General features: G+C 47.2%; 1 protein-coding gene across 2 annotated transcripts; it reads left to right on the forward strand.

Annotated features, from left to right (window-relative positions):
- Positions 1-385: 385 nt before the first annotated feature.
- Positions 386-27,807, forward strand: LOC135970079 (vacuolar fusion protein CCZ1 homolog B). Of its 2 annotated transcripts, none has more exons than XR_012432189.1 (15): positions 386-603; positions 1,880-1,977; positions 2,070-2,163; positions 2,455-2,532; positions 3,238-3,285; positions 4,229-4,312; positions 6,686-6,861; positions 12,215-12,296; positions 13,883-13,944; positions 14,874-16,046; positions 21,179-21,212; positions 22,150-22,267; positions 25,221-25,379; positions 25,685-25,812; positions 27,466-27,807. XR_012432189.1 is itself a non-coding variant. In XM_065541633.1 (15 exons), the coding sequence occupies exons 1-15, from the start codon at positions 484-486 to the stop codon at positions 27,519-27,521; spliced, it is 1,449 nt and encodes a 482-aa protein (XP_065397705.1). In that variant the 5' UTR covers positions 386-483; the 3' UTR covers positions 27,522-27,807. The 2 variants fall into 2 exon arrangements, 1 of the variants encoding a protein (XP_065397705.1); XM_065541633.1 differs by having other exon boundaries at positions 14,874-14,985.
- Positions 27,808-27,888: the final 81 nt, after the last annotated feature.

Raw genomic sequence — 27,888 nt, forward strand, 5'->3', positions numbered from 1 at the left:
GGAGTTCGAGGGCAGCCTGAGCAACATAGTGAGACTCCACCTCTACAAAAAATAAAACTGGCCTTGGTGGCGAGTGCCTGTAATCCTAGCTACTTGGGAGGCTGAGGCAGGGGGATCGCTTGAGTCCCGTAGGTTGAGGCTGCAGTGAGCTGAGATCGCGCCACTATACTCCAGCCTGGATGACAAACTGAGACCCTATTAGAAAAAAAAAAAAGTGCCCCGCTCACTTTTTCCAGAAACGCGCAGCCCTCGCCTGTAGCCAGGAGAGAACGCCGCGAGCCAGCAAAACACATACTCCGCCAGGAAACGGACAAGCCCACCCAGGGGTGCCAGAAGAGGACACCGAGCTGCAGGTTCTTCTTCCGGGCTGGCGGCGAGCGCTTCCGGGGCGGCGGCGAGGGAGGCGGAAGTGCGGTGTCCTGGCAGGTGGCTGTTGTCTGTGGGCCGACCGTGGGAGGCTCCCGAGGTGGGGGCCGGGTCGGGATGGCTGCAGCGGCGGCCGGGGCCGGGAGCGGGCCCTGGGCTGCCCAGGAGAAGCAGTTCCCGCCCGCGCTGCTGAGTTTCTTCATCTACAACCCGCGCTTCGGGCCGCGAGAAGGAGAGGTATGCGGAGTGGGCGGCGCGCGGGGTCAACGGGCCCGAGGGGCGGGCGGTGTCGGTGCCCCCGGGGAGGCGGTCCTGTGGTTCTGCCCACCTCGAGCGGCACAGACCTAGCCTGCGTTGCGTCAGGTGCGAGTCCGAGCCAGGGACTGCGGCGGGGACCTGACAGCAGGCAGGGATCGCTTCAGGTCCTGGGTCGATGCCTGTCTATGGAATAAAGCCCTGTCGGGTCTGTCACTCCACACCCCAGGTTGAGGCTGTTTGCGCTTTGCTTTGCGTCACTTCTGGGAAATAAACATTGAACTTGGCTTTGTTAAGTGGTTAGTCTCCAGCTGGAAGCGTGGAAGCAGAGTGGCAGACGCTAGCCCTCAAGCGATGCAAGCTTGGAGGACCCTGTAAAAGTTTTCTGCCAAATGAGAGAGAGAGAGAGAGAGAGAGAGAGACAGAGAGAGAGAGACAGAGAGAGAGAGACAGAGAGAGACAGACTGTAATCCCAGCACTTCCGGAGGCCGAGATAGGACTATTGCTTGAGGCCAGGAGTTCCAGACCAGCCTGGGCAACATAGGAAGATCCCCATCTCTTACTCACCCCCGCAAAAAAAAAAATCGAAAAATGAGCCAGGAGTGGTGGAACGCACCTGAGTTCCAGCTACTCAGGAGGCTGAGGCCAGAGGATCGCTTGAGCCCGAGTGGTTGAGGCTGCAGGAGAGCTGTAATTGCGCCACTGCACTACAGCCTGGGCCACAGAGACCACATCTCCAGAAAAAGAAAAAAAAACTTGTTAGTTCAAATGCCTGGGACCTGGCTGGATTTAATTTTCAGGGAGCTGTGTGTCTGTAGATGTGCACACCTTTATTTCTTACAAGCATTGGTGTATTACAAATTAGCACTAGGAAAGAAATCTAGAGACTGAGTTTTCATAGAAATTACCTGGTGCTGCTTCAGATATAACGTGACTTATTGAATATCGAAACTGCCTTTCTGGCTGGTGGGCAGTATTTGCACATGACGAGATAATTCCTGTTTTTCTTATTATTTTTAGTAATAGAGACGAGGTCTCACTGTGTTGCCCAGGCTGGTCTGGAACTCCTGAGCTCAAGTGATCCTCCCGCCTCGAGCTCTCAGAGTGCTAGAATTACAATACCTGTGTTTCTAAAACTGGTCTTTGTTTTGTTTTGTCATTAGCATGTGTGACACAAGAGGTCGACATTGAACTTAGCGTTTTCAGTAGCTAAGATGAAATGTTTATATTAATGTGCTTCTGTTTCTTCATGTTTCAGGAGGAAAATAAGATTTTATTTTATCATCCAAATGAGGTAGAAAAGAATGAAAAGATTAGAAATGTCGGATTGTGTGAAGCTATTGTACAGTTCACAAGGTAATACCTTTAAGTGTGCCTTTTAGAGTTCAGTGAATTCTTAAAACTTCTGCTGGAGAATTGTCCCAAACGTATTTTTTTAACCTTTGTAGGACCTTTAGCCCATCAAAACCTGCAAAATCTTTACATACCCAGAAGAATAGACAGTTCTTCAATGAACCAGAAGAACATTTCTGGATGGTCATGGTATTTACATACACAGTGTATCTTTCTGAAATTGTACGGTGAAGTTATGGGTGATCTTTACTATTCAGAGTTTGGGAAAGTTCTCTGGCTATTGCGTCCAAGTAACATTAAAATAAAATTGGTTGTAATTTTAAAATCAAGTTCTTCCTATTTGCTTTATTTGTTCTTGGGGCTGTTTTAAGAAGTTGTGTTTCTGGTGCTATAGCATGTTCAAAGTTTTTAAATTAAGGCAAAATAAAAACCATGGTATAATGAATTCATTGTATAATTTCAGTTTATCAAACTTTGCAGGTTGTTCGGAATCCTATAATTGAAAAACAGAGTAAAGATGGAAAACCAGTTATTGAATATCAAGAGGAGGAGTTGTTGGTAACGTGTCATTATTTATTTATTTTAAATGTATTACTGAGTATGTTGAATCCCTCAATTGGTCGTATTGAAACTCGGTGGCTTTTGCGGAAGTTTCTCGGGGTATATAGCAAAGGTTTATGTTTATCGTTTACATGAGCACAGTCTTTTTAAAATGTATATGTACCCTATCTCACTAATACCTTCTGCTCTTCATCTACATTGAAAGCCCTCCTAAAGTAAGGCTTACTAAGTCACAAATTAGAATTTAAACACTTCTGGCTGGGAACAGTGGCTCACACCTGTAATCCTAGTACTTTGGGAAGCCGAGGCGGGCAGATCACTTGAGGTCAGGGGTTCAAGACCAGTCTGGCCAATATGGCGGAACCCTGTCTCTACTAAAACTATAAAAATTGGCCAGGAATGGTGGCGCACACCTGTCATCCCGGCTACTCAGGAGGCTGAGGCAGGAGAATCACTTCAACCAGGGAAGCAAAGGTTGCAGTGAGCTGAGACTGCACCACTGCGCTCCAGCCTAGACAACAGAGTGAGACTCCATCTCACAAAAGAAAAAAAAAGTAAACACTTTTTCAGCACACAACTATTGTGGGACCAAGTTGATAAACATTATACCGTTTGGCCAAGAGTCAGTGTAGCTTTGCCATCTCTCCAATAGACATTGTTTTCCCTCGAATTGAGATCTGTGCTGTGTTTTTGTGTCTGCAGGACAAGGTTTATAGTTCAGTGCTACAGCAGTGCTACAGCATGTACAAGGTAAGCCTGGCATTCGTTTTGAACCGAGAGTCCAACCAGTTACCCCTGTTTATATAGGCTCCAGGGTTGTTTAAAGAGAAATGTTTCAGTGACTGCAAAGTGACTGTGTATTTCTCTTAGAGAAGAAAATAATGAGGCCTTGGAAACAGGTAGTGAGGTTTATGCCCACATTTATTCAGGGAGTATTGAACTCCCTTCTCTCTCTCAGCCTCAGAGTGGGAATGTGTCCCCACTGATGAAAACGTGTGTCTCTGTCCTCAAGGAACGTACAGAATGCAGATAATTTTATGATTTAAACATTTCAGTGAGGCAGGGCACAGTGTTATCACACCTGTAATCTCAGCATTCTGGGAGGCTGAAGTGGGAGGATTGCTTGAGCCCAGGGTTCAGGACCAGTCTGGGCAATATAGCAAGACCCCATCTCTACAAAAAATGTTTGTACAAGTTAGTCAGGTGTTATGGTGCATACCTGTAGTCCCAGCTACTTGGGAGGCTGAGGTGGGAGGATCGCTTGAGCCTGGGAGGTCGAGGCTGCAGTGAACTATGATTGCGCCACTGCACTCCAGCCTGAGTGATAGAACAAGATTCCGTCTCAAAAAAAAAAAAGGATAAAAATGGTGATTCCGTTCATTGAAAGAAAACTGAAAAATAAAAATTTGGGTGATATTATTTATATAAATTGAAACTTCAGGGTGAGTTGAAATTTTTGAAAGATGCCCAGAGCAATTAGGCAGTTTCATATATAAGACAGCATCACTTAACAGTATTTTTTTGTAACTTATATTTTTAACTCAGCTTTTCTCATGTAAATATTTTTTCTGTTGAAAAGAACTGGGAGATTTAATGAGCTGAATTAATAATCTAAAGGAAAAAAAGAACTTGTTCTACTGAAAAAGTGAGCATAGGAAATCGATTTTTTTTTCTGCCGTCTTTTACCTCATAGCTTTTTAATGGAACATTTCTGAAAGCCATGGAAGATGGAGGCGTCGAGCTTCTGAAAGAAAGATTAGAGAAATTCTTCCATCGGGTAAGTACTTTGAATTTAATTTATAACTTTAGTGAGCATTCAGCAGATTTTTAGAGAAATATGGACAGACAAGTTCGTTTCTTACGTACAAAAAACCCAGAACTTGAAAGTGGCAAAGAGCCTGAGACAGACCGTCGTAAAACTGGAGCAGCGAGGAGGCGCGTGAGGCGAGGAAACGCGTGAGGCGTGCACTCTGGACCCTCCCTCCAGCTGTAAGGCAGAGCTTCCTGCGTTTCCCCGGGGCTCTTAAAGAGTCCTGGAGTCATCTTCGGCCTCCTTGTGTTTTACCTGCATCTGTCCTGGGCTTACTCAACAGCCGTCTTTTGTGTGAGGGATCAGTTGATCTTTTGTGTGATGGATTGGTTGATACGGAAAACGTGATTATTGGAGTTGCACATTGTTAGGGATGGGCTCTGTTTACTGAACAGGCATAAGCTGTGTTGCTGCAGGAAGAGTTACTGAGTTACTGGCTGTGGGACTGTGTCAGATGAGCCATTAGGGACTTGTGTCCCAAGTGCTGTTCTTCCATTGTGATTGAATTTTGCATATTTCACCCGACCTTGTCAAGCTCAGTTTATCTTTTTTTCAAAAGGAAACAAAAAAAGAGGGTCTTGTCCTGTCTGTTTTGCCCAGGCTGGTCTCAAGCAATCTTCCCTCCTCGGCCTCCCAAAGTGCTGGGGTTAAAGGCATGAGCCAACTCGCCCAGTCCAGTTTCCCTTGAAGAAACAATTCTCTTTATTTTCTTCTGAAAATACCTTCTGTGTCTATTGTTGAGTTCAACTTTTCTCTCTAAAACAGCTTTCATAGCTATTTTCGAATTTTTTGTTTCTCTGAATTACTTCTTTGTTTTGTCATTTTAATGACCACAATTATCCACTCGCATATTATCTCCTGGTTTCTGTTCTTGTCCTCATTTCTCTCTTACACGTCAACATATGGATACAACTGTTGTCCTGACTACGTATCATTTAGACGCGATTTTAGTTAAGATGGCACTCTTGGCTGGGCGTGGTGGCTCATGCCTGTAATCCCAGCACTTTGGGAGGCCGAGGCAGGCAGATCATGAGGTCGTGAGTTCAAGACCAGTCTGGCCAACATGGTGAAATCTCGCCTCTACTAAAAATACAGAAAAACTGGCTGGGCGTGGTGGCACACGCCTGTAATCCCAGCTGTTCTGGAGGCTGAGGCAGGAGAATCGCTTGAACCCAGGAGGCAGAGGTTGCAGTGAGCTGAGATTGCACCACTTCACTCCAGCCTGGGCAACAGAGCAGGACTCCATCTCAGGGGGGAAAAAAGATGGCACTGTCTGTAGTATTAATGGATAGATCCCTCATTAGGTTAATCTAATTTGAAGGGCACTACTATAAGGAATTAAATACTTTTTCTTTTTTTTTTTTTTTTTTGAGACAGTCTCACTCTTGTCACCCAGACTGGAGTGCAGTGTGTGATCTTGGCTCACTGCAACCTTCGTCTCCCAAGTTCAAGTGATTCTCCTGTCTCAGCCTCCCAAGTAGTTGGGATTACAGGCTACCACGCCCAGCTAATTTTGTATTTTTAGTAGAGACGGGGTTTTGCCATGTTGGCCAGGCTGTTCTCAAACTCCTGACCTCGAATGATCTGCCTGCCTTGGCCTCCCAAAGTGCTGGGATTACAGGCATGAGCCACCACACCCAGCCAAGAATTAAATACTTTAAAGTGCTAGCTGGGCACAGTGGCTCATGCCTGTTCCCAGTGCTTTGGGACACCTAGACATGAGAATCACAGAGGCTGAAAGTTCAAGACCAGCCTGGGCAACATAGCAAGACCCTGTCTATACCCCCCAAAAAAAACAAAAAAATTTTGGGCCAGGCACGGTGGCTCACACCTGTAATCTCAGCACTTCGGGAGGCCGAGGTGGGTGGATCACGAGGTCAGGAGATCAAGACCATCCTGGCCAACATGGTGAAACCCTGTCTCTACTAAAAAATACAAAAACATAGCCGGGCGTGGTAGCAGGTGCCTTTAGTCGCAGCTACTCAGGAGGCTGAGGCAGGAGAATGGTGTGAAACTGGGAGGCGGAGCTTGCAGTGAGCCGAGATTGCGCCACTGCACTCCAGCCTGGGCGACAGAGTGAGACTCCATCTCAAAAAATTTAACTTTAAAAAGAGGTAAAACACAATACTGAATAAACATTAACTAGATATGTTTGAACTTTGTATCTTGGAATTGGTACTGAGTTCACACTTGGTTACCCATGTTTTTGCCATGGCCTCATTGTTGCGCTGTTTGCTAGTGTGTAATTGTACCATAAATATGAGTCTGACATAAGATTATCAAGGAGCATTATATTCAGTGTACTCTTAGTAAATTTTATGCCTTACTTTTTTTCCACAGTATTTGCAAACGCTACATTTGCAGTCATGTGACCTACTTGACATTTTTGGTGGAATCAGCTTCTTCCCATTGGATAAAATGACTTATTTGAAAATCCAGTCCTTTATTAATAGAATGGAGGAAAGCCTGAGTATAGTCAAATACACTGCGTTTCTCTATAATGATCAGCTCATCTGGTAGGTACACCCCGAGGCATGGTATTAAAAGAAAAAATTGAGATAATAAAAACAGCAGTGACTGGATTGATGGCAGGTTGTCAAACAGGAACTTGTAGGGGGAGGCTGGGTAGGAAGCATCTTCATAGATACTGTCAAAATAAAGCAGTGATTATTTAAAGCAGAACTAGGGTCATTTGGGTTAAAATTTCCAAGCAGAGGAGTTTAAAACTGGTTGCATGAAAGATGAAAGGCGGGCCGGGCGCGGTGGCTCACGCCTGTAATCCCAGCACTTTGGGAGGCCGAGGCGGGCGGATCACGAGGTAAGGAGATCAAGACCATCCTGGCTAACACAGTGAAACCCCGTCTCTACTAAAAAATACAAAAAACAAGCTGGGCATGGTGGCGGGCACCTGTAGGCCCAGCTACTCGGGAGGCTAAGGCAGGAGAATGGCGGGAATCCGGGAGGCGGAGCTTGCAGTGAGCCGAGATTGCGCCACTGCACTCCAGCCTGGGCGACAGAGCGAGACTCCGTCTCAAAAAAAAAAAAAAAGAAAGATGAAAGGCTGGGTACAGTAGCTCATGCCTGTAATCTTAGCACTTTGGGAGGCCAAGTCGGGCAGATCACTTGAGGTCAGGAGTTTGAGACCAGCCTGGCCAACATGGGGAAACCCTGTCTCTACCCAAAATACAAAACTTAGCTGGGCGCGTTAGCACATGCCTGTAATCGCAGCTACTCGGGAGGCTGAGGCAGGAGAATCGCTTGAACCCGGGAGGCAGAGGTTACAGTGAGCCAAGATAGCGCCACTACTCCAGCCTGGCAACAGAGAGAGACTCAGTATCCAAAAAAAAAAAAAAAGAGAAAATGTTCCTATCAAGTAAGGTTTAGGAATCCTATTTTTCTTTTGGAGTTTTTTCCAAAATGACAAATGTGAGAAGCGGAATTTTTGTAGCTTTTTTTTTTTTTTTTTCTTATAGTGACGGGGTTTATTGTGTTGGCCGGGCTGGTCTCAAGCTCTTGGCCTCAGCGATCCACCCGCCTCGGCCTCCCAAAGCGCTGGGATTACAGGCATGAGCCACTGCACCTGCTTTCTTTTAAAGAAGCTACTGTTCTTTTTTTAAATCTAAGAAATCCAAAGTGTTATACAAACCAGGAAATTACCTGCTATCGTCAAACTGTTTGTGTCCTGCAGTAGGAACAAGGTGGTCACAAGACTGCCTAGCATACGTGACCCCTGAGAGCTGGATGGCAACCGAGGCCGCGCACTTTTGGCCTAGAGTAGGTGGACAGAAGCCGTGGAGGCGTAGCAGGGAGTGGCCGGCCCTCCCGCAGCTGTTCCAGGACCCTCAGGTTTTATGTTTCCATTGACTATAGCCCACTTTCTTTTTTTTTTTTTTTTTTTTGAGACAGAGTCTCACTCTCTTGCCCAGGCCGGAGTACAATGGCACGATCTTGCTTGGCTCACTGCAACCTCCACCTCCTGGGTTCAAGCGATTCTCCTGCCTCAGTCTCCTGAGTAGCTGGGATTACAGGCACGTGCCACCATGCTCAGCTGTTTTGTATTTTTAGTAGAGGCGGGGTTTCACCATGTTGGCCAGGCTGGTCTTAAACTCCTGACCTCAGGTGATTTGCCTGGATTGGCCACCCAAAGTGCCGTGATTACAGGTGTGAACCTCCGCACCTGGCCTAGCCCCGTTTCTTAGTTAGGGGTGTGGCCATATTTTACTACTATAACGTGAGGTCAGCTAATAGAAAAGGCCAAACTAGTTCCCCTGAAATTTACCTTCCCTGCCAAAATCTTGTAGCTCCATTTTAAGGAGAGAAACAAGTTACTGTAAAGAAATTTGAATCCAGTTAATAAACAACTTGGTGGATTTCCACATGAACTTTGTTATCTCCTAGGAAGACAACACAAATTTCTGGTGAAAACCCACCTACTTTTTTTTTGAGATGGAGTCGCTTTCTGTTGCCCAGGCTGGAGTGCAGTGGCATGATCGATCTTGGCTTGCTGCAACCCCTGCCTCCTGGGTTCAAGCAATTCTGCCTCAGCCTCCTGAGCAGCTGGGATTACAGGTGCGTACCACAACACCCAGCTAATCTTTTTGTGGAGATGGAGTTTCACCGTGTTGGCCAGGCTGGTCTCGAACTCCTGACCTCAGGTGATCCGCCTGCCTCAGCCTCCCAAAGTGCTGGGATTACAGGTGTGAGCCACCGTGCCCAGCCTCCACCTATTTTTTAATTTGACAAATTGTTTATGGGGCAACCTTCTGCTGTACTGACTCTGCTGCAGTTGCTTTCTGTGTGATACGCACACGATGTTAGTAAAGTGAAATACTGCCGTGGAATGTAGGAGATGGGAGGATAGTTGTGCTCCTGTAGCATCAGATCTGCAGAGGGAGTGGCTCCTCCCCAGGTGAAAATGACAGGAGGTACTTGCAAGTGACATGCATCCACGGTGATAGGGAGATGTAGTGTGACAAGCCGGAATCCAGCAGCAGTGGCCCATGGCCTTGTCTCCACCGAAAAGAGAAGAGCAGCTGAGATTCTGATCTCTGGGACGGACACAAGCCCTGCCGTGGGTGCAACCTCCTGAGAGTGAGGAAGAACGAAAGAGCGGAGGGTCCTCCAGGAGCTCATTCTGGGAGACGCTGGAGCCAGAGTGACTAGCAGCGTTGGCCCTTGGAAGCCTGCAGTCACAGGACAATCTGGTGCCCAGCTCCGGGGATCCTGCTGGCATTGTCATCTTGGAATAGCATCCGAGGGGTAGAGCAGGGCACAGCTCTGGTGGCTGCACAGAACTGTTCTGTTGTCCTCTCCCCCACGAGCACACTGGAGGTGTCAGTCCCAGGAAGTAGCAACAAAAAGAACCTTCAAGAAAAACAGCATGTTACTCCAGTTGCGATCGCTTCCACCTGTCATCCCAGCACTCTGGGAGGCTGAGGCAGGAGGATCACCTGAGACCAGGAGTTGAAGACCAGCCTGGGCAACATAGAATGTATCTCTACAAAAAATGCAAAAAAAAAAAAAAAAGCTGAGCACTGTGGTGCGCACTTGACAGTCCCAGCTACAGAGACTACAGAGGTTGAGGCCGGAGAATCACTTGAGCCTGGAAATTTGAGGTTGCAGTGAGCTATGATAGCACCACTGTACTCCAGCCTGGGTGACAGAGCAAGACCCTAAGAAAAAAACAGCACGTTTTGACGGAATTGCTCATTTAAATGCCAAGAAAGACTTTTAAACCAGGTGCGGTGGCACATACCTATGGTCCCAGCTACTGGGGAGGAGGAGGCAGAAGGATCGCTTGAGCCAGGAGTTACTTGGAGACCAGCCTGGACAATATAATGAGGCTCTGTCTCCACCAAAAAGGGGGAAATAAAAGAATTTGTCACAAGCAGAGTAAATATTACCCTTATGTATTTACTTAGTATATTGTTTTGATTTTTTTTTTTTGAGACAGAGTCTCACTTGCTCGGTCGCCCAGGCTACAGTGCCATGGCGTGATCTCAGCTCGCTTCATCCTCCGCCTCCCAGGTTCAAGCGATTCTTATGCCTCAGTCTCCCAAGTAGCTGGGATTAGAGGCGCGTGCTATCAGTCCTAGCAAAATTTTGTATTTTTTAGTAGAGCCGGTGTTTCGCCATGTTGGCCAGGCTGGTGTTGAACTCCTGACCTCAGGTGATCTGCCCACCTTGGCCTCCCAAAACCTGCTGGGATTACAGGTGTGAGCCACCACGCCTGGGCACCTTCAGGATATTTCAGTGATCTTGAATAGAAAACCCCCAGATCCAGCCTCACTGTCTGTCTGTCTCTCTCCTTTTAAAAAACTGATTCCAGAGTCTGATGCCGGCTAGTTTCTCTGTGCTTTCTCCACGTGCTGCTCCTTCCTGCCTCATTTCAGATTAGACGGTTTGCCTGAAGCTTGTTTTTCTCCTCCTCCTTTTTCTACACCGAGATGCGGAGAATTAAAATCCATGTACATTTCTGAGACCTAGGATCACGTTCCCTGTCTACAGCACACCCATATTTTCCCGGGGAACTAGGGGAGAGAATGTGGGGTTACCGTAAAACCCAGGAAGCTAAGAGACACCTGCTGCTAAAATGAAACAGTGTGGCTTTGGAGGTTTCCTGCATAATCCTACATGGAATTCAACCAGTCCGATCCCTTGTGACTTTTTATCTCAAATGGCTTGTAAAATACAAGACTACGTAGGAGTAGCCTTTTGCAGGTTAGGATGAAGTTCCAGTGCCTGGACTCCAGTTTAACTCTTTGCCTTCCTGAACTTCGCAGTCAGGAGGTGAGCCTCTTGATACAATGTTAAAGAAAAAAGCACCGGTAGTCGCAGCTACTCAGGACGCTGAGGTGGGAGGTTCGCTTGAGCCTAGGAATCGGAGGCTGCAGCGAGCTGTGGGCGCACCACTGTAATCCAGCCTGGGCGACAGACAAGACTCATCTCTTGAAAACTGAAAAAAGATGAGGCCAGGCACAGTGGCTCACATATGTAATCCCAGCACTTTAGGAGGCTGAGGCAGGAGCACTGCTTGAGTCCAGGAGTTTGAAACTAACCTGGCAACATAGCAAGACGCCCATCTCTACATAAAGTAGAAAAATTAGCTGGGCATGGTGGTGCACGCCTGTAGTCCCATCTAGTCTGGAGGATGAGATGGGAGGACCACTTGAGCCCTGGAGGCTGAGGCTGCAGTGAGCTGTGATCGTACCACTGCACCCGGCCTGGGTGACAGAGCAAGATGTTGTCTCAAAAAAAAATTTTTTTTTTAATAAAAAATGAGCTTTATCCAGAGCTTAAAATTTTTTGGAGAAGTTTGACAAAGTATACCACGTAAATTCAGATTTACCTCAGTGCTAAGAATTATGTTAGGGAAAAGGAAACTCATTTTGATCTCAGGTAGAAAAATAGATTGTTTTGAGTTTTATGTAGCTTTAGACTTTAAAAAGTTAGAATTTATTCTGTGTCACTAAAAATGACTTGAAAAAAATTTTTTTTTTTTTTTTTTTTTGAGGCGGAGTCTCGCTCTGTCGCCCAGGCTGGAGTGCAGTGGCGCGATCTCGGCTCACTGCAAGCTCTGCCTCCCGGGTTCCCGCCATTCTCCTGCCTCAGCCTCCCGAGTAGCTGGGACTACAGGCGCCGCCACCAGGCCCAGCTAATTTTTTTGTATTTTTAGTGGAGACGGGGTTTCATTGTGTTAGCCAGGATGGTCTCGATCTCCTGACCTCGTGATCCGCCTGCCTCGGCCTCCCAAAGTGCTGGGATTACGGGCTTGAGCCACCGCTTTTTTTTAAATGAACTTTATCACAGCAGTGGAAAGACGGAAGACAATTCCAAAACGTTTAACCCAGTGCTTTTCTGATGTTCCAGGAGTGGATTAGAACAAGACGACATGAGAATTTTATACAAATACCTTACCACCTCCCTTTTTCCAAGGCACATGGAGCCTGAGGTATGATGGGGACCATCGCTGCACACACTTACTCACATCCAGGGACACAGAGGGGGCGGGTGGAGTGCGATGGTGGTGCGTGAGAGCGTTTCTGATCATTGCTGATGTATATTTTGTCTTAGTGTGATATTTATGTCGTTGTGTATCAGTTAGCACAGAAAACCACATGCAGCTCTCCAGTGTGTGACATTCAGATGTGATACAGAAAGCATCGTTTTGTGTGGGTGCGTTGGTTTTTTGTGTGTGTTTTTGGGTTTTTTTTGAGACGGAGTCTCGAACTTTTGCCGGGGGTGGAGAGGTTCAAGCGACTCTCCTTGCCTCGGCCTCACAAGTAGCTGGGATTTACAGGCGCCTGCCAACACGCCCAGCTAATTTTTTTGTATTTTTAGTAGAGACGGGTTTCACTATGTTGGCCAGGCTGGTCTCGAACTCCTGACCTCTTGATCTGCCCACCTTGGCCTCCCAAAGTGCTGGGATTACAGGCATTAGCTACCGCACCCAGTCCAGAAAGCATGTTTTTAAGAGGAGTGAGTCATTGAGTAGAGGAAAAATTGGATTTTATTTTTCTTTTAATTTATATATTTTATTTATTTATTGAGACAGAGTTTTGTTCTTATCGCCCAGGCTGGAGTGCAATGATGCAATCTCCGCTCACTGCAACTCCACCTCCTGGATTCAAACAATTCTCCTGCCTTAGGCTCCCAAATAGCTGAGATTACAGGTGTCTGCCACCACGCCCAGCTAATTTTTGTATTTTTAGTAGAGATGGGGTTCCACCATGTTGGCCAGGCTGGTCTCAAACTCCTGATCTCAGGTGATTCACCCTCCTCAGCCTCCCAAAGTGCTGTGATTACAGGCGTGAGCTGCCGCTCCTGGCCGAAAAATTGGATTTTGGATCGGGTTCTAGGAACCTTTAAAATGCCAGTGATCTTTAAAACAGTCGACCTGTGTCGTCTTCTCCTCTATCAACATGAGACCAAATTTTCAGTAGATGTCTTAGTGCCGACCTGGCTTTCCACTCTAGTACTGAAATTTCCCGGTTTTCCCAGAGAACTTGTAAATGATATTACTGTGTTCTCCCGAAAGTATTTTCAGAGCTTAACACACAAAAATCATTGGGCTCAGCTGAACTCACTCTCTCCGCTTGTTCGTTCCCTCCCTCTTGTCCTCCCTCTTTTTTTTTTTTTTTTTTTTTTTTTGAGACAAGGTCTCACTGCGTTGACTCGTCTGGTCTCAAACTCCTGGGCTCAAGTAATCTGCCTGCCTCGGCCTCCCAAAGTGCTGGGATTATAGGCATGAGCCACCTCACCTGGCCAAAAATTGAAAACCTAGCCGGGTGTGGTCACATATGCCTGTATCTTGAGGCTGAGGTGGGAGGATTGCTTGAGCTCAGGAGTTCAAGGCTACAGTGAGTCATTATTATGCCGCACTGCATTCCAGCCTGGGCAACAGAACAAGATCCTGTCTCTAAAAGAAAAAGACAAATAGTATGGAACCAACTAGTAGATAATGAATGCTGTTTTTCAAAGCTTGGAAAATAAATAAAAAGTCTGATAAGTCATTCTCAACATTAAATTTATTTGCAGTTAGCAGGAAGGGATTCTCCAATAAGAGCAGAAATGCCAGGAAATCTTCAGCACTATGGAAGGTAGGACTTCTGTTCTTTGATTTAAGATACTGGGTTTTCTTTCTTCCTTTTCCTTTATTTTTTTCTTGACTCAGAGTCTGGCTGTGTTACCCAGCCTGGAGTGCAGTGGCAAGATCTCGGCTCACTGCAACCTCTGCCTCCCAGGCTGAAGCAATTCTCATGCCTCAGCCTCCCCAGTAGCTGGAACTACAGGCACAAGCCACTATGCCTGGCTAATTCATTTTGTGTTTTTAGTAGAGACATGGTTTCATCATGTTGGCCTGGCTGGTCTTGAACTCCTGACTTCAAGTGATCTACCTACCTTGGCCTCCCAAAGTGCTGGGATTACAGGTGTGAGCCACCATGCCTGGCCTATTATCTTTTTGGTAAAGATAATATGAACATTGAAATATCTTTGTGCCATCTGATTGACAGTAACCAACAAGGAAAGTTTATGTTTCCAATGAGTTAAAACTTACTTTAGCATACCCCGCCAATTTTTTTTTTTTTTTTTTTTTTTTTGAGATGGAGTGTCTGTCGCCCAGGCTGGAGTGTGGAGTGCAGTGGCACAACCTCAGCTCACTGTAGACTCCGCCTCCCGGGTTCAAGCAATTCCCCTGCCTCAGCCTCTAGAGTGGCTGGGATTGCAGGTGCCCACCACCACGCCGAGCTAATTTTTGTATTTTTAGTAGAGACAAGGTTTTGCCATGTTGGCCAGGCTGCTCTTGAACTCCTGACTTCAGGTGATCCACCCACCTCGGCCTCCCAAAGTGCTGGGGTTATAGGCGTGAGCCACCAAGCCCGGCCAGTGTATTCTGATACGGTGTTATCCAAATAGCACCTGGCATCGAAAGCAACTGGTGAATATTAAGTAGGAATGTGTTCTGTTTCTAGATTCCTGATTCTAATTCACCTCATTGAATCAAGCCATGTCTGTTCTTGCTTTTAAGATTTCTTACCGGACCCTTGAACCTTAATGATCCGGATGCAAAATGCAGATTCCCCAAAATTTTTGTAAATACAGATGACGCTTATGAAGAGCTCCATTTAATTGTTTATAAGGTAACAACTTTTTTCCCTCCAGCGTTACTGATTAATACTGAAGTCGATCTTTCTTGTACGTGTACACGAGTGCGTATGCAAACCTCTTAAATGTTTCTTGGAAAAGATGTTGGAAGTTCTGATTATGGTAAAACTCAAAATGGGTGTTCTTCTAGAGTAGTAAGTTTATTTTCAGCTCCTTTTAAACAGTTTTGTTATTAGTGAAAGAGGAACTGTTTAAGATGGTGATTCATAAACGTGTGAAGTCCCACGTGCTCTCAAACCAAAGGCTGTCAGAGGTTGGTGCTCCCTGTTCTCGAAATGGCTCTAGATGGGGGCCGTGGCCACGTGTCTGTGCATGTTGCTTTTGCTCTGATTTTAAGGCTATGGGCTTGCTAATTCCATAAGGATCGTATTTGTTTCTGTCAGGACATCATCTTGTAAGGATATGTACTCAGGTTGTGTTTCTAATTAAAGGCAGTTTTTGGTTCAAGAAAGAAGTCGAGCATGCGTATGTGCTTCTCTTCTTTCCTGCCTGAGGCTGCGGAGAAGTTTTCATTCATAAAGGCTCAGAAATGATGCTGTTGGGGAACAGGAAGGAGCGGGGTGTGTCAGGATGAGGGAGTCCTGTCCGTCTCTGGAAGGTAGACGGGACTTGTCAGCCACGCCTGATGGAGGGCGGTGCCGGAACAGGCCTGGAATACGAGTGGCAACCCTGTGCTAAGGCAAAGGACCCACAGCCCTGCGGAAGCCCAGAGAAGCTCCTGACTTGGAGGAGGGGTCACCTGAGTTGTCAGAGTGGGGACTGGGCCTGGAAAGGTGGGGAAGTGAAGTGTGGCAGAGAGGCCAGTCAGCCTCCCCTTCCCCAATCCTTAAACAGATAGGCCCGCGGCTGAGCATCCATCCCTGGCTGATGGTCTGTTTAAAGAAAGGAAAGGGTCTGTTTAAAGAAAGGAAACAGTCTGAAGAGACCCCGAGTGGCTAACGTGGATGTCTGCCCCTGAGAATGAGGCCCTGCTCATTCTGGCATTTCTGTCTCCCAGACGGAACTGAGACCTTCATCCTACTCTGAGTGAAGCCTGGTGAGCCTTCTCGTTCCCTCATTGTTAAATATGGCTGCAAAAACAAAAGTAGAGGTCTCAAAAGAAACAAAAATGATTCCGAGGACAGACAAGAACTTTAAAAAATTAGTATCCACTAATTAGAAGAGTTGTATCTATTAATAAAAAATTGAAATGGGCCAGGTGCAGTCCCAGCACTTTGGGAGGCCAAGGTGGGAGGATCACTTGAGGCCAGGAGTTGGGAGGCCAGCCTGGGCAACATAGTAAGACCGTGTGTCGACAGAAAAATGTTTAGAAATTAGCCAGGCGTGGTGGTGCTCGTCTGTAGTCCCAGCTGCTCAGGAGGCTGAGGCAGGAGAACCACTTGAGCCCAAGAGTTGGAAGCTGCAGTGAGCTATGATCACACCACTGCATTCTTGCCTGGGTGACAGAGTGAAACCCTGTCTCAAAAATAATGAAACTGGCATCAACAGTTTCATATCTAGCACCAGACATTATGTGACAGTGGAAGAGAGACTTTCAGAGTTCTGAGAGAAAATGAATTTGAGCATAGAGTTCTTTGCCATGCCAAGCTGTCAACCACAGATGAGACAAAAGGAAGACATTATCCTGGGCACGGTGGCTCACGCCTGTAATCCCAACACTTTGGGAGGCCGAGGTGGGCTGATCACCTGAGGTCTGGAGTTCGAGACCAGCCTGGCCAACATGGGGAAACCCTGTCTCTACTAAAAATACAAAAAATTAGCCGGGCATGGTGGCACACGCCTCTGTAATCCCAGCTACTCTGGAGGCTGAGGCAGGAGAATCACTTGTACCCGGGAGGTGGAGGTTGCAGTGAGCTGAGATTACGCCACTGCACTCTAGTCTGGGCAACAGAGCAGGACTCTGTCTCAAAAAAAAAAAAAAAAAAAAAGTTAAATATGAAAAGCCTCAAAAAGTTTACCCTCATGCACCCTTCCTCAGGGTGTCACACAGGGTCATCTGTCAGCAGAATAAGTGAACAAACCAGGAAAGAACAGTTGGGAATCCAGAGCAGTAGTTCTCACGCATGAGACGGTACAAGGAAATCTTGGGGTGATCAGGCTCTTAAGGTCTGCTGGCAACACCCCAACCCCAGCACCTCTGTGACCGAGCAGGAGGAGGGAGGGCTCCAGGGTTCAAGCCGCCAAAATAAAAAGATGTTTCGTTCATCACGTGGCGTGCTTGAGAGAGTCAAAGTTGGGCTGTGACAGAGGCAGGGAAGGGGAGATTCCAGGAAGAGCCTACAAAAAGATGTGGTCGAAAAAGCAAACCAAAATGTTGGAGGTGTAATTTAGAGCATGAATTGGAGTAGGAAGAATGTCCATTTGTGGATCAGGCGAAAATTCGAGACCCCATCTCAAGAAAAAAATCATTCCCCTTTGAATGACCCAGGTAATGACTCTGAAATCTCCATAAGCCTGGTGTGTAATATGCTGTTGATTGCATTTCTGCTTTTAGAGTCAATCTATAGACATAATTTGGGGCGTGATAATGGGATTGTCGTTGTGTTAAAGGGTCCTTAATCTTTTTCTTAATGACTTTGAGATACAATGCACGTACCGTACAACTCACCCTTGTACACTTAAAATGTACAATTTAGTGATTTCTAGTTGCAAAGTTCATGAGTCTCCAAGACCATCCTCACTTCTGACACCAGCTGCGAGTTTGGGAGTCCCCATGACCACCTTTAGGGTAAGAGTTCACTAGAAGTACTACAGGACTCAGAAAAGGCTTTCTACAGCAGTACGCCCGAGGCAAAGGCCATGTGTTCCAGAACCCCCAGGGGGTGCCTGAAACCAGGGACAGTACCAAACCCTTCACATACTGTGTTTTTCCTGTACATACATGCCTGTGATAATAATGTTTAATTTATACATATTCAGTACAGTAAGAGATTAATAGCAATAATAAGGCCGGGCACAGTGGCTCACACCTGTAATCCCAGCACTTTGGGAGGCCGAGGCAGGCAGATCACTTGAGGCCAGGAACTTGAGACCAGCCTGGCCAGCATGGTGAAACCCTGCCTCTACTACAAATATAAAACTCAGCCAGGCATGATGGCATGCACATGTAATCCGAGTTACTCAGGAGGCTGAGTCAGGAGAATCACTTGAACCTGGGAGACGGAGGTTGCAGTGAACCAAGATAGTGCCATTGTACTCCAGCCTGACAGAGTGAGACCCCATCTCACAAAAAGTAATAGTAATCATGATTGGACAATAACAATACACTGCAATAAAAGTAATGAGAATGTGGTTTTCTTCCCCCTTACCACAGTATTTTATTACACTGTCCCTCACGTGACCGAAACCACGGGAAGCAAAACCAGGGATAAGGAAGAATATACGCACAGCTGTGGTTTATTATGGTGAAAGAAGAATACAGGTTAAAATCAGCCCAGGGAAGAGGCACATGGGGCAGGGCCCAGGAACCACCAATGGAAGGACTCCATTTGCTTTAGGTTTGTTTGGTTTTTTGGGTTTCTAGATTTTTGGTTTTTGGTTTTTGTTTTTGAGATGGAGTCCCGCTCCGGTGTGAGCTTCCGGCTGTCCTCTCCCGCTGGGGTCATGCGGACAGCACAGTGCCTGTTTCCCCATCGAGGATGTATGGCAGTCTCTATGGAGTGCTGCCATCCAGGGAAGCTCACCTGAGCCTCGAGATCCAGAGTTTTTACTGGGGATTGGCCACAGAGACACAGCTGGCCCTGTGTGACCGGCCTTAGTCTCCAGCCCTCCAGAGGTGGAGCGGGTGCTGTACGGGCTTGGGCTGTAAGGGATATTGGCCTGTAGTTTTGTTTTCTTGTGATATCTCTGGGCAATGCTGGCCCGATAGAAAGTGTTGGGAAGTGTTCCCTCCTATTTTTTTGGAAGACAGTGAAGCACTGGTGTTAATTCTTCTTTCCATGTTTCATAGAATTCACAGTCAAGCTCTCTGCATCTGGGCTTTTCTTTGTGGGAAGTTTTAAAGTTAATTAACTGTGCGTAGCATTCCATTATTGGAACACTAAGCTTGTGGGAGTTATTTATATCCTGCTGAAGGTCATCGCCAAGGTCTCATTTTTCACAGAAAAGATTTACAGCCTCCAGCATAAATGGGTTAATCTCTTTACTTGTTAGAGGTTTATTTTGATTTTGTTTCTTCTTGAGTCAGCTTTGGTAGTTTGTGTCTTTCTAGGAATTTGTCTGCTTCAGTTTGATTTGATTTGTCGGCATGTGGGTTTTCATGGTATTACAGGTAAAGCCAGATATTCCTTCATTTTTCCTGTAAAGTCAGTAGTGATGTCTCCTCTTTCATTCCTGGTTTTAGTAATTTGAGTCTTCTCTGTTTGTTTCTTGTTCTACAGTCTAGCTGAAGGTTCTTCATACTTCTGGAATCTTCACAAGAAAAAAGGAAAAGGTTTTCAATGTTGGTCTTTTCACAGAACTAACTTTTGGTTTCATTTATTTTCTCTATGATTTTTCTCTATCGAGTTTGTTTCTGCTCTCATCTTTTAGTATTTCCTTCCATTTGCTTTAGGTTTCTTTGTTGGTTTTTTTTGAGACAGTCCCACTTTGTCACCCAGGCTGGAGTGCACTGGCACAGTCTCGGCTCACTGCAACCTCTGCCTTCCAGGTTCACACGATTCTCTTGCCTCAGCCTCCTGAGTAGCTGGGATTATAGGCGCACACCACCACGCCCAGCTAATTTTTTTGTACTTTTAGTAGAGACGGGGTTTCGCCATGTTAGGCTGGTCTCAAACTCCTGACCTCAGGTGATCCACCTGCCTCCGCCTCCCAAAATGCTGGGATTACAGGTGTGAGCCACCGCACCCGGCCCCACTTGCTTTAGGTTTAGTTGACTCCTTTTGTCCAGGATCTTAAGACGAAAGGTCAGGTCACTGATTTGAGATCTTTCATCTCTGAGACAGGATCTCGCTCTCGGAAGTGGGAAGAGGTACTGGGGCAGGTGGGAATGTGATTTCAGGAGCGGAGGCCTGTGGCTGGTGGAAGGCGGCCAGCGGAGGAAATAGAATGGCTGTAAACCGTAGAGGAGGAGGGGGGAAGGCAGATGAGGGGTCACACGTGTCATGACATGAGCAGGAAGTAAATACGATGTCTAAAGAGGATACGCTAAAGAGTTAGGATAAGCCCGTTGTCTAATAACAGTTTAAAGTGGTTGCCAGGGAGGAGAGCTCAGAGAAGGAAGTCTGTGGCTTTCATCGTCAGGCTTGATAGGCTTGATGTTCTGTTGAGCCTTTTTTTTTTTTTTTGGAGACAGAGTCTCGCTCTGTCGCCTAGCCTGGAGTGCAGTGGCGGGATCTCAGCTCACTGCAAGCTCCGCCTCCCAGGTTCACGCCATTCTCCTGCCTCAGCCTCCCGAGTAGCTGGGACTACAGGCGCCCGCCACCACGCCCGGCTAATTTTTTTGTATTTTTTAGTAGAGACGGGGTTTCACCATGTTAGCCAGGATGGTCTCGATCTCCTGACCTCGTGATCCACCTGCCTCGGCCTCCGAAAGTGCTGGGATTACAGGCGTGAGCCACCGCGCCCGGCCTGTTGAGCCTTTTTTAACCATAATTGCTTTGATAGATGTTAAACATTTTTGGTTATCGGTGGTCCTGGTTGTTGTAGGTTGCTATGTCTAATGTCATAACTGCAATTATTTGCTATAATTAAGTGAGACAAGATGATATCCATTTACTGTCTTTGTAAACTTGTGTCAGTGGAAATTGTCAAAGAATAATTGACAGTTTCTGCCAATTCTCTCTCTGGAATATACACAGAGAGACGAAAACCGTGAGCCCCTAAGTCCCCATCACACAAGTGAGTAAGATTCTGGTTTTGTTGCCTCTCCGTGTTGTGTTGTTGGGTTTGCAAGAGCATTTTAAGTCCTCACGTCAGTCCCGGACACTTCCCTGTGCTCTCTGATGAGGACGTCTGTGGTCACCTCCCCACAGGCACCGTCACACCTGACAAGGTGCACAGCGCTCCTCTCGCATCACGGAATGGGCAGCCTGCGTCCAGATGGCTCTGGTTGACTGAAAAACATCTTTTTACCATTGATTTGTCCCTGTCGACTTTGAACAGATTGTGATTATATGAAAGTCTCCTTTTTTCTACCGTTTCATAACCTTAGGTTTGTTCTCTTCCCAGGCCATGAGTGCGGCTGTGTGCTTTATGATCGACGGTGGGTACGCGCCTTCGTCTCATTTCAGCCTGACTAGGCTTTTTGTACTTTGCTGCGTCCTGTTCTTATATGTTTTGGGGGTTTCAGTTGTTTGGGGGTTGTTTGAGATGGGGTTTCACTCTTGGAGCGCAGTGGCACGATCGTAGCTCACTGTAGCCTCGACCTCCTGCGTTTAAGTGATCTTCCCATCTGGGCCTCCCGGGTCGCTGGGACCTGCCAGCCCACACGGCCGCACCCAGCTAATGTTGTTGTTGTTGTTGTTTAGACAGGGTCTCGCTGTGTTGGCCAGGCTAGTGTCAAACTCCTGGGCTCAAGTGATCCCCCCACCTTAGCCTCCCAAAGTGCTGGGATTTCGGGCGGGAACCCCCACACCCAGCCCATTAAATGATAAATGTGTTGTCGTCAGCAATGTAGAGGCACAGAGAGGAGCCTGTTCCCCATCTGGGACCCCCCTGGCTCCTGAACTAGCCATTGCTCGTATTTTTTAAGTCCTAGTCGTCCCACTAGTCAGCAGAATGTGGGCATCTTTCTGTGCCCCGCCGACCGCGAGCTGGAGACAGCGGTGGCACCTCTCCCGGGGGGCTCTGAGGATGGAATGAGGTCGTGTGTGCGAAGCACCAAACAGCACCTGGCCCGTGAGTGCTGTGGAATGTTAAATACACACACGACCTTCTGAGGCGTTTCTGGGGTCGGCAGCCGTTTACCACCCCACAGGGTGCACCTCAGTCACCGTTCCACAGTGAGAGGTCTTTGCCTTTTTCCATCTGAAACGTAAGCGGTTTTCCATCTTCTGTTTCTCTTGTATTTGAGGAGCAGGAGGGGCCTGAGCGTTTCATCGTTTGCTTTCCCAGATCAGTGACGTTTTCGTTTGAATACAGTTGTTCAGCATCGGACAGTCACATGAATCTTACCGGTTTGTTTTGTCATGACTTGCCAGCCTCTATCCAGCCAACGCTGGATTTTTGCCGAAGACTGGACAGCGTCGTCGGGCCCCAGCTCACGGTGCTGGCCTCTGACATCTGCGAGCAGTTTAACATCAACAAGAGGATGTCTGGGTTTGTACTTGGCTTTCTGTTCACGTTCACGCATTGAGCGGCTTTTAAAACACGCGTAGTTTTACTTACAGATGTGGGTGGTGGTAACAGTCCTGTGCTCTCGTGGAATCTAGAGAACGGTGATACGTGCCATTCAGGCCTGTCGGAAAGGGTCCTGGGGAAGCCGACCTGAGTTTTTCTGCCCCGTGATGGCAGCTGGGGCTGGGTCTTCTGTTAAATACCTTCCCTCAGCTCCCTGCTGATTGGAACATCCCATTTCACTGGCCCAGATGGTTACGTTCACATGGGCAGTAGTCAGCATGGTTTTGGTGTGCGCAGACTGAAAGCATTTTGCCTCTCGTTGTGTGAAAATGTGTAGGGGAAACTGGCTGGGATGTGGGGCATTGGGCCTGGGTACTCAATGTGGCAGCCTGAAGGGTCTACACTGAGAGAGGCGGGATTCGCTCCTCTAATTCTCTAGACACTGAAACGTCCTTGAATTCTTCCTCCCTAGCTTTTGAGACAAAGTCTCACTCTGTCGCCCAGGCTGGAGTATGCAGTGGCCTGATCTCAGCTCACTGCAGCCTCCGCCTCCCAGGTTCAAGCGATTCTCATGGCTCAGCCTCTCGAGTAGCTGGGATTATAGGCATGTACCACCATGCCGGGCTAATTTTTATATTTTTAGTAGAGACAGGGTTTCACCATGTTAGCCAGGTTGGTCTTGATCTCCTGACCTCAAGTGATCCACCAGCCTCAGCCTCCCAAAGTGCTGGGATTACAGGTGTGAGCCACAGCACCCGGCCTTCCCTATCTTTTCTCAATATAAAATAGTTATTATAAAGTGAAAAGTGAGGTCATGGAAAGCCCTTTGTGAAGTTGAGTCCTGCTTTTAAATGGGCTCTCTACACATTGGAGAAGTTACTAAAATGCTGTGCATTTCTGCATAAGCTCATGTTCTTAGTGTTCATACGTTGTTGTTTTGGGTTTTCTTTGAGATGGAATCTCACTCGGTCGCCCAGGCTGGAGTGCAGTGGCACGATCTTGGCTCACTGCAACCTCCACCCTCCCAGGCTCAAGTGATTCTCCTGCCTCAGCCTCCAGAGTAGCTGGGTGCCATCATGCCTAGGTAATTTTTTATTTTTGTAGAGATGGGGTTTTGCCATGTTGGCCAGGCTGGTCTTGAACTCCTGACCTCAGGTGATCCACCCACCTAGACCTTCCAAAGTGCTGGGATTATAGGCATGAGCCACCATGCCTGGCCAATAGCTTACATGTTGACAGTGCTGCTGAATCATTGAATTCTTTGGCCATGAAAGTACCAGGTTTTCCTTTGTGAAGGAGGCATAGTGAGTTAAATCAGTTTGGATCATGCAGGTTATCAACTAACAGATGGAAAGACCATAGAGAACGTGTCACCTGTTGTTTTTGTTTTTTTGTGGGTTTTTGGAGACAGGGTCTCCTGCTGTTGCCCAGGCTGGAGTGCAGTGGCGCAATCATGGCTCACTGCAGCCTTGACCTCCCACGCTCTAAGTGATCCTCCCACCTCAGCCTCCCGGCTGTAGAGCTAGGACTAGAGGTGTGGGCCACCACGCCTGGCTAATTTTTATATTTTTTGGTAGAGACAGGGTTTTGCTGTGTTGCCCAGGCTGGTCTTGAACTACTGGGCTCAGGCAATCCTCCCTCCTTGGCCTCCCAAAGTGCTGGGATTACGGGCGTGAGCCACCGCTCTTGGCCCCACAGAGTGTTTTGAGGATAGAAGCTTACACCCGATTTAAGTTCCTTGTCTATGCAGACGACTAAATTTGCAACTCTTTCCAGTTTTTCTTGTCATTGTACTTTCCTTAGCCTTAGGGAGCTACTGAAAACAAAATCTGGTTTTATAAGAAGTTTCTTTTCATGTTCCTGGAAACTAAATCCTCCACGTTCTTTTTTGCCTAGATGTAGAGTATTTCAGTAGTACCCCACTTGTCCGGAGGTCGGATTTCCGGCACCCCCAGCCCTCCAGAACATGGCTGCGAACCCCGAAGCAAGCAGAGGAGGCTTCTGAGCCCGGGGCGGGGCTGTGCTCAGGCTCCATCCCAGGCCCAGGGTGCGCATTGAGGGTGCAGTGAGGGGAGGGGAGGGGCCCTGGGAGGGGTGAGGCTCAGCTTTTCCCACTAGGTCCTGGAGGAGGTCACAGACGCTGACCTGGGAGGCAGTGTCACAGCATTGTCTAGTCAGTTTAGGAAATAAAAAGGTATATCCCATTTAAAATGTTCATTAGACTGCAGTGGAAAAGGCGACTGTGTTTTATGATGATTTCCACTGGGGATGATAGGAGGAAAAGCTTTGTTACATACATATTGTCGTAGGCTTCGGTCACAAGGCAGGTTCACTTCCACGGGACGCTCCTTCCCCGCACTGGGGGAGGAATGAGATGTTACTCTCCTAACGCAGGGTCGGCAGCCTTTTTCGGTAAAGGACCAAATAAGAAGCATTTCAGACGTCCCGGGCTGTATGTAGATGTATGTGTTACAACTACTCAGCTGTCATTTTGACAGGAAAGCAGACAATACATGAACGTGTGGCGATGGCGATGCTCCCGTGAAACTTTGTTTAGAAAAAGAGGGCTGGGCCGGGCGCGGGCACTCAAGCCTGTAATCCCTGCACTTTGGGAGGCCAGGGCGGGCGGATCACAAGGTCAGGAGATCAAGACCATCCTGGCCAACATGGTGAAACCCTGTCTCTACTAAAAATACAAAACTTACCCGGGCATGGTGGGAGGCACCTGTAATCCCAGCTACTCAGGAGGCTGAGGCAGGAGAATCGCTTGAACCCAGGAGGTGGAGATTGCAGTGAGCCGAGATTGCGTCACTGCACTCCAGCCTGGGTGACAGTAAGACTCCATCTCAAAAAGATTGTAAAAAAGAATCTAGTTGTATTGTTTGGTTATATCCATCCAGGGTATTACCATCTTTGTGACATGTTTGTACAGGTCTGAGAAAGAACCCCAGTTTAAGTTTATTTACTTCAACCACATGAATCTGGCCGAGAAGAGCACAGTTCACATGAGGAAAACGCCCAGTGTGTCACTCACTTCCGTGCACCCGGATTTAATGAAGATTCTCGGTGACATCAACAGTGACTTCACCAGGTGATTCCAGCCACTTCTCCAATCAGGTGTCCCCTTTCTAAGAAAAAAGACACGGAAAGTCCCTTCAAAGCCAAATGACCCAGAGCCCTTTCCATGGGGTTCAAGCTTGAACCACCTTCATGGGCGCCACTTCCAGACACACACTTGGGAGCCCCTAAGTCACCGGTTCCCTCGCCCAGGACTCCCTGAGCCTTTTAAATGCCACGTGCGTCCGTTCCATTTCCTGTTCTCGTTTTGGAATGCTTGCTTTCCCCGTCTAGCCATGTGAATAACGAACGGCGCGTTCTGAAACTCTTCTCTTGCAGAGTGGATGAGGATGAGGAGATCATCGTGAAGGCCATGAGTGATTACTGGGTTGTTGGAAAGAAGTCTGATCGGCGGGAGCTCTATGTTATTTTGAATCAAAAAAATGCAAACCTGATTGAAGTAAACGGTAAGTAGGATTTGGTATTTCAGGAGAATTTTAATGCTGCTGATATGGAAAAGTTGTTTTTTCACTGTATTAAACCTGGTTAAAAAATAGAAACATGAGAAATAGAACAAATGTCTGCTGAGATTGTAAGCAGGTGCCTCTCAACATTTTCAACATTTGGTCCCTTTTCTCTTTCTTGGAAAACTGACGGGACTTTCCTGTAGCACAGGAAACTTGACAGTGGCCCAAAGAAAATTATTTTCTACAATCTAAAAAATAATAATAATAATAACTTTACTGTGCATTAAGAAATGTCCCCTTTTTGGAGACAGGGTCTCACTTTGTCACACAGGCTGGAGTGCAGTGGTGCAATCATAGTTCACCACAGCCTCCAACTCCTAGGCTCAAGCAGTCCTCCCACCTCAGCCTCTCGAGTAGCTGAGCCCACAGGCATGTGTCACCATACCCGCTAATTTATTTTATTTATTTTTTTTGAGACGGAGTCTTGCTCTGTTGCCCAGGCTGGGCTCAAACTCCAAGCCTCAAGCGATCCTCCGGCCTCCCAAAGAGCTGGGATTACAGGCGGGAGCCACCTTGCCCAGCCCCAAATGTCCTTTTTTAATATCCTGTGATATAAACGTATCTTTTGTAGGGAGAAGAGGCCAGGTTCATGGGGCCGTTTACAACGATCCCTCTGAACACCGGCAGCATGATAAGGCATTTTCTCCTGCCCTCCCGCCAAAGTGGCCAGCCGTGCCCACCTCACGGGGTGACCCGGCAGCTGCTCTGCTGACAGCTCGGCTGCCCTGGAGAGAGGGGACCGCACCGCGGCAGAGCTGCCCCCTTGGGCGATGCCCCACATGTACACTGTGTGGAAATTCAGTGTAAGCGTCTTTTTTTCCCCTTGTATCTTCTCGGGCATACTACATTTTTCTATTATTAACACTTGCATTAGTAATTGTGTGCATTAGAAACATCAGTTAATACAAGCCTGATCCAAACTGAATTCAATAAGACCAAAATCCCGACACGTCTGCGGGGCGCTGGGTCTGCAGCTCAGGGGCGCTGTCAGTTTCTCTGTTGTTCCATCAGTTCTCCCAGGATGACGACAGCGCCAGCCTCGTGCTTCTAACCCCCTCCCCGGGTGTCCTGGGCACTTTGCCTGCAGTTCCTCAGGCTGGGCAGCAGTGTTATATGCTCAAAACTACTGAGGCCTGGTAGCTTTCTTAGGTGGTTTTCTCCCGTCTTGTTAACATTTCTTGGCTGGGCACAGTGGTTCATGCCTGCAGTCCAGCACTTTGGGAGGCCAAGGTGGGTGGATCACCTGAGGTTAGAAGTTCAAGACCAGCCTGGCGAAACCCTGTCTCTACCCAAAAATACAAAAATTAGCCGGGCGTGGTGGTGTGCACCTGTCGTCCCAGCTACCTGGGAGGTGGAGGCTGCAATGAGCCAAGATCACACCAGATCACACCACTACACTCCAGCCTGGGTGACAGAGTAAGACTCTGTCTCAAAAAAAAAAAAAAAGATTCTTGCCTAGTCTTCTGGGATTTAAGGTCAAAATCAATGCAAATATCTATTGCTAATTTTACCCAAGAAGAATTTAATTATATGTCACATAACCTTTTAAGTAAGCGCCTCTTCCCTCCTCACTGTTGTCTGTCGGTTTTGCAGAAGAGGTCAAGAAACTCTGTGCAACGCAGTTCAACAACATCTTCTTCTTGGATTGACTGACGGCTCACCGAAAGCGTATTTAAAAGACACTCGGCAAACATTTGGGCATATGCAAGTTACTGGTCATATGACAGACTGCATTCAGGACAAGGGAAAAGCAATACTTGCTTTGAAGAATCACATTTCTACTCAGTCTCCTGATCTCCTGAGGTTTTTAGATTTTAAATATTTATGTGGGATTAATTAAAGGTAGTTGAGTATATCTCTATCATTCCATTCTTTTGACATTATGTGAATATTTTACTAGAAAATAAGATTAATAAATTGTTAAAGTTTTTAAAATTCTGGTTTTATGTTGAGTCTCCTGCTGCCTATTTGTAGATTACACCAGCCACCAGGTCCTTGACCCAGGCTGGAATGCAG

The sequence above is a fragment of the Macaca fascicularis genome, chromosome 3, assembly GCF_037993035.2.
Source record: "Macaca fascicularis isolate 582-1 chromosome 3, T2T-MFA8v1.1".
Classification (NCBI taxonomy): Eukaryota; Metazoa; Chordata; class Mammalia; order Primates; family Cercopithecidae; genus Macaca; species Macaca fascicularis.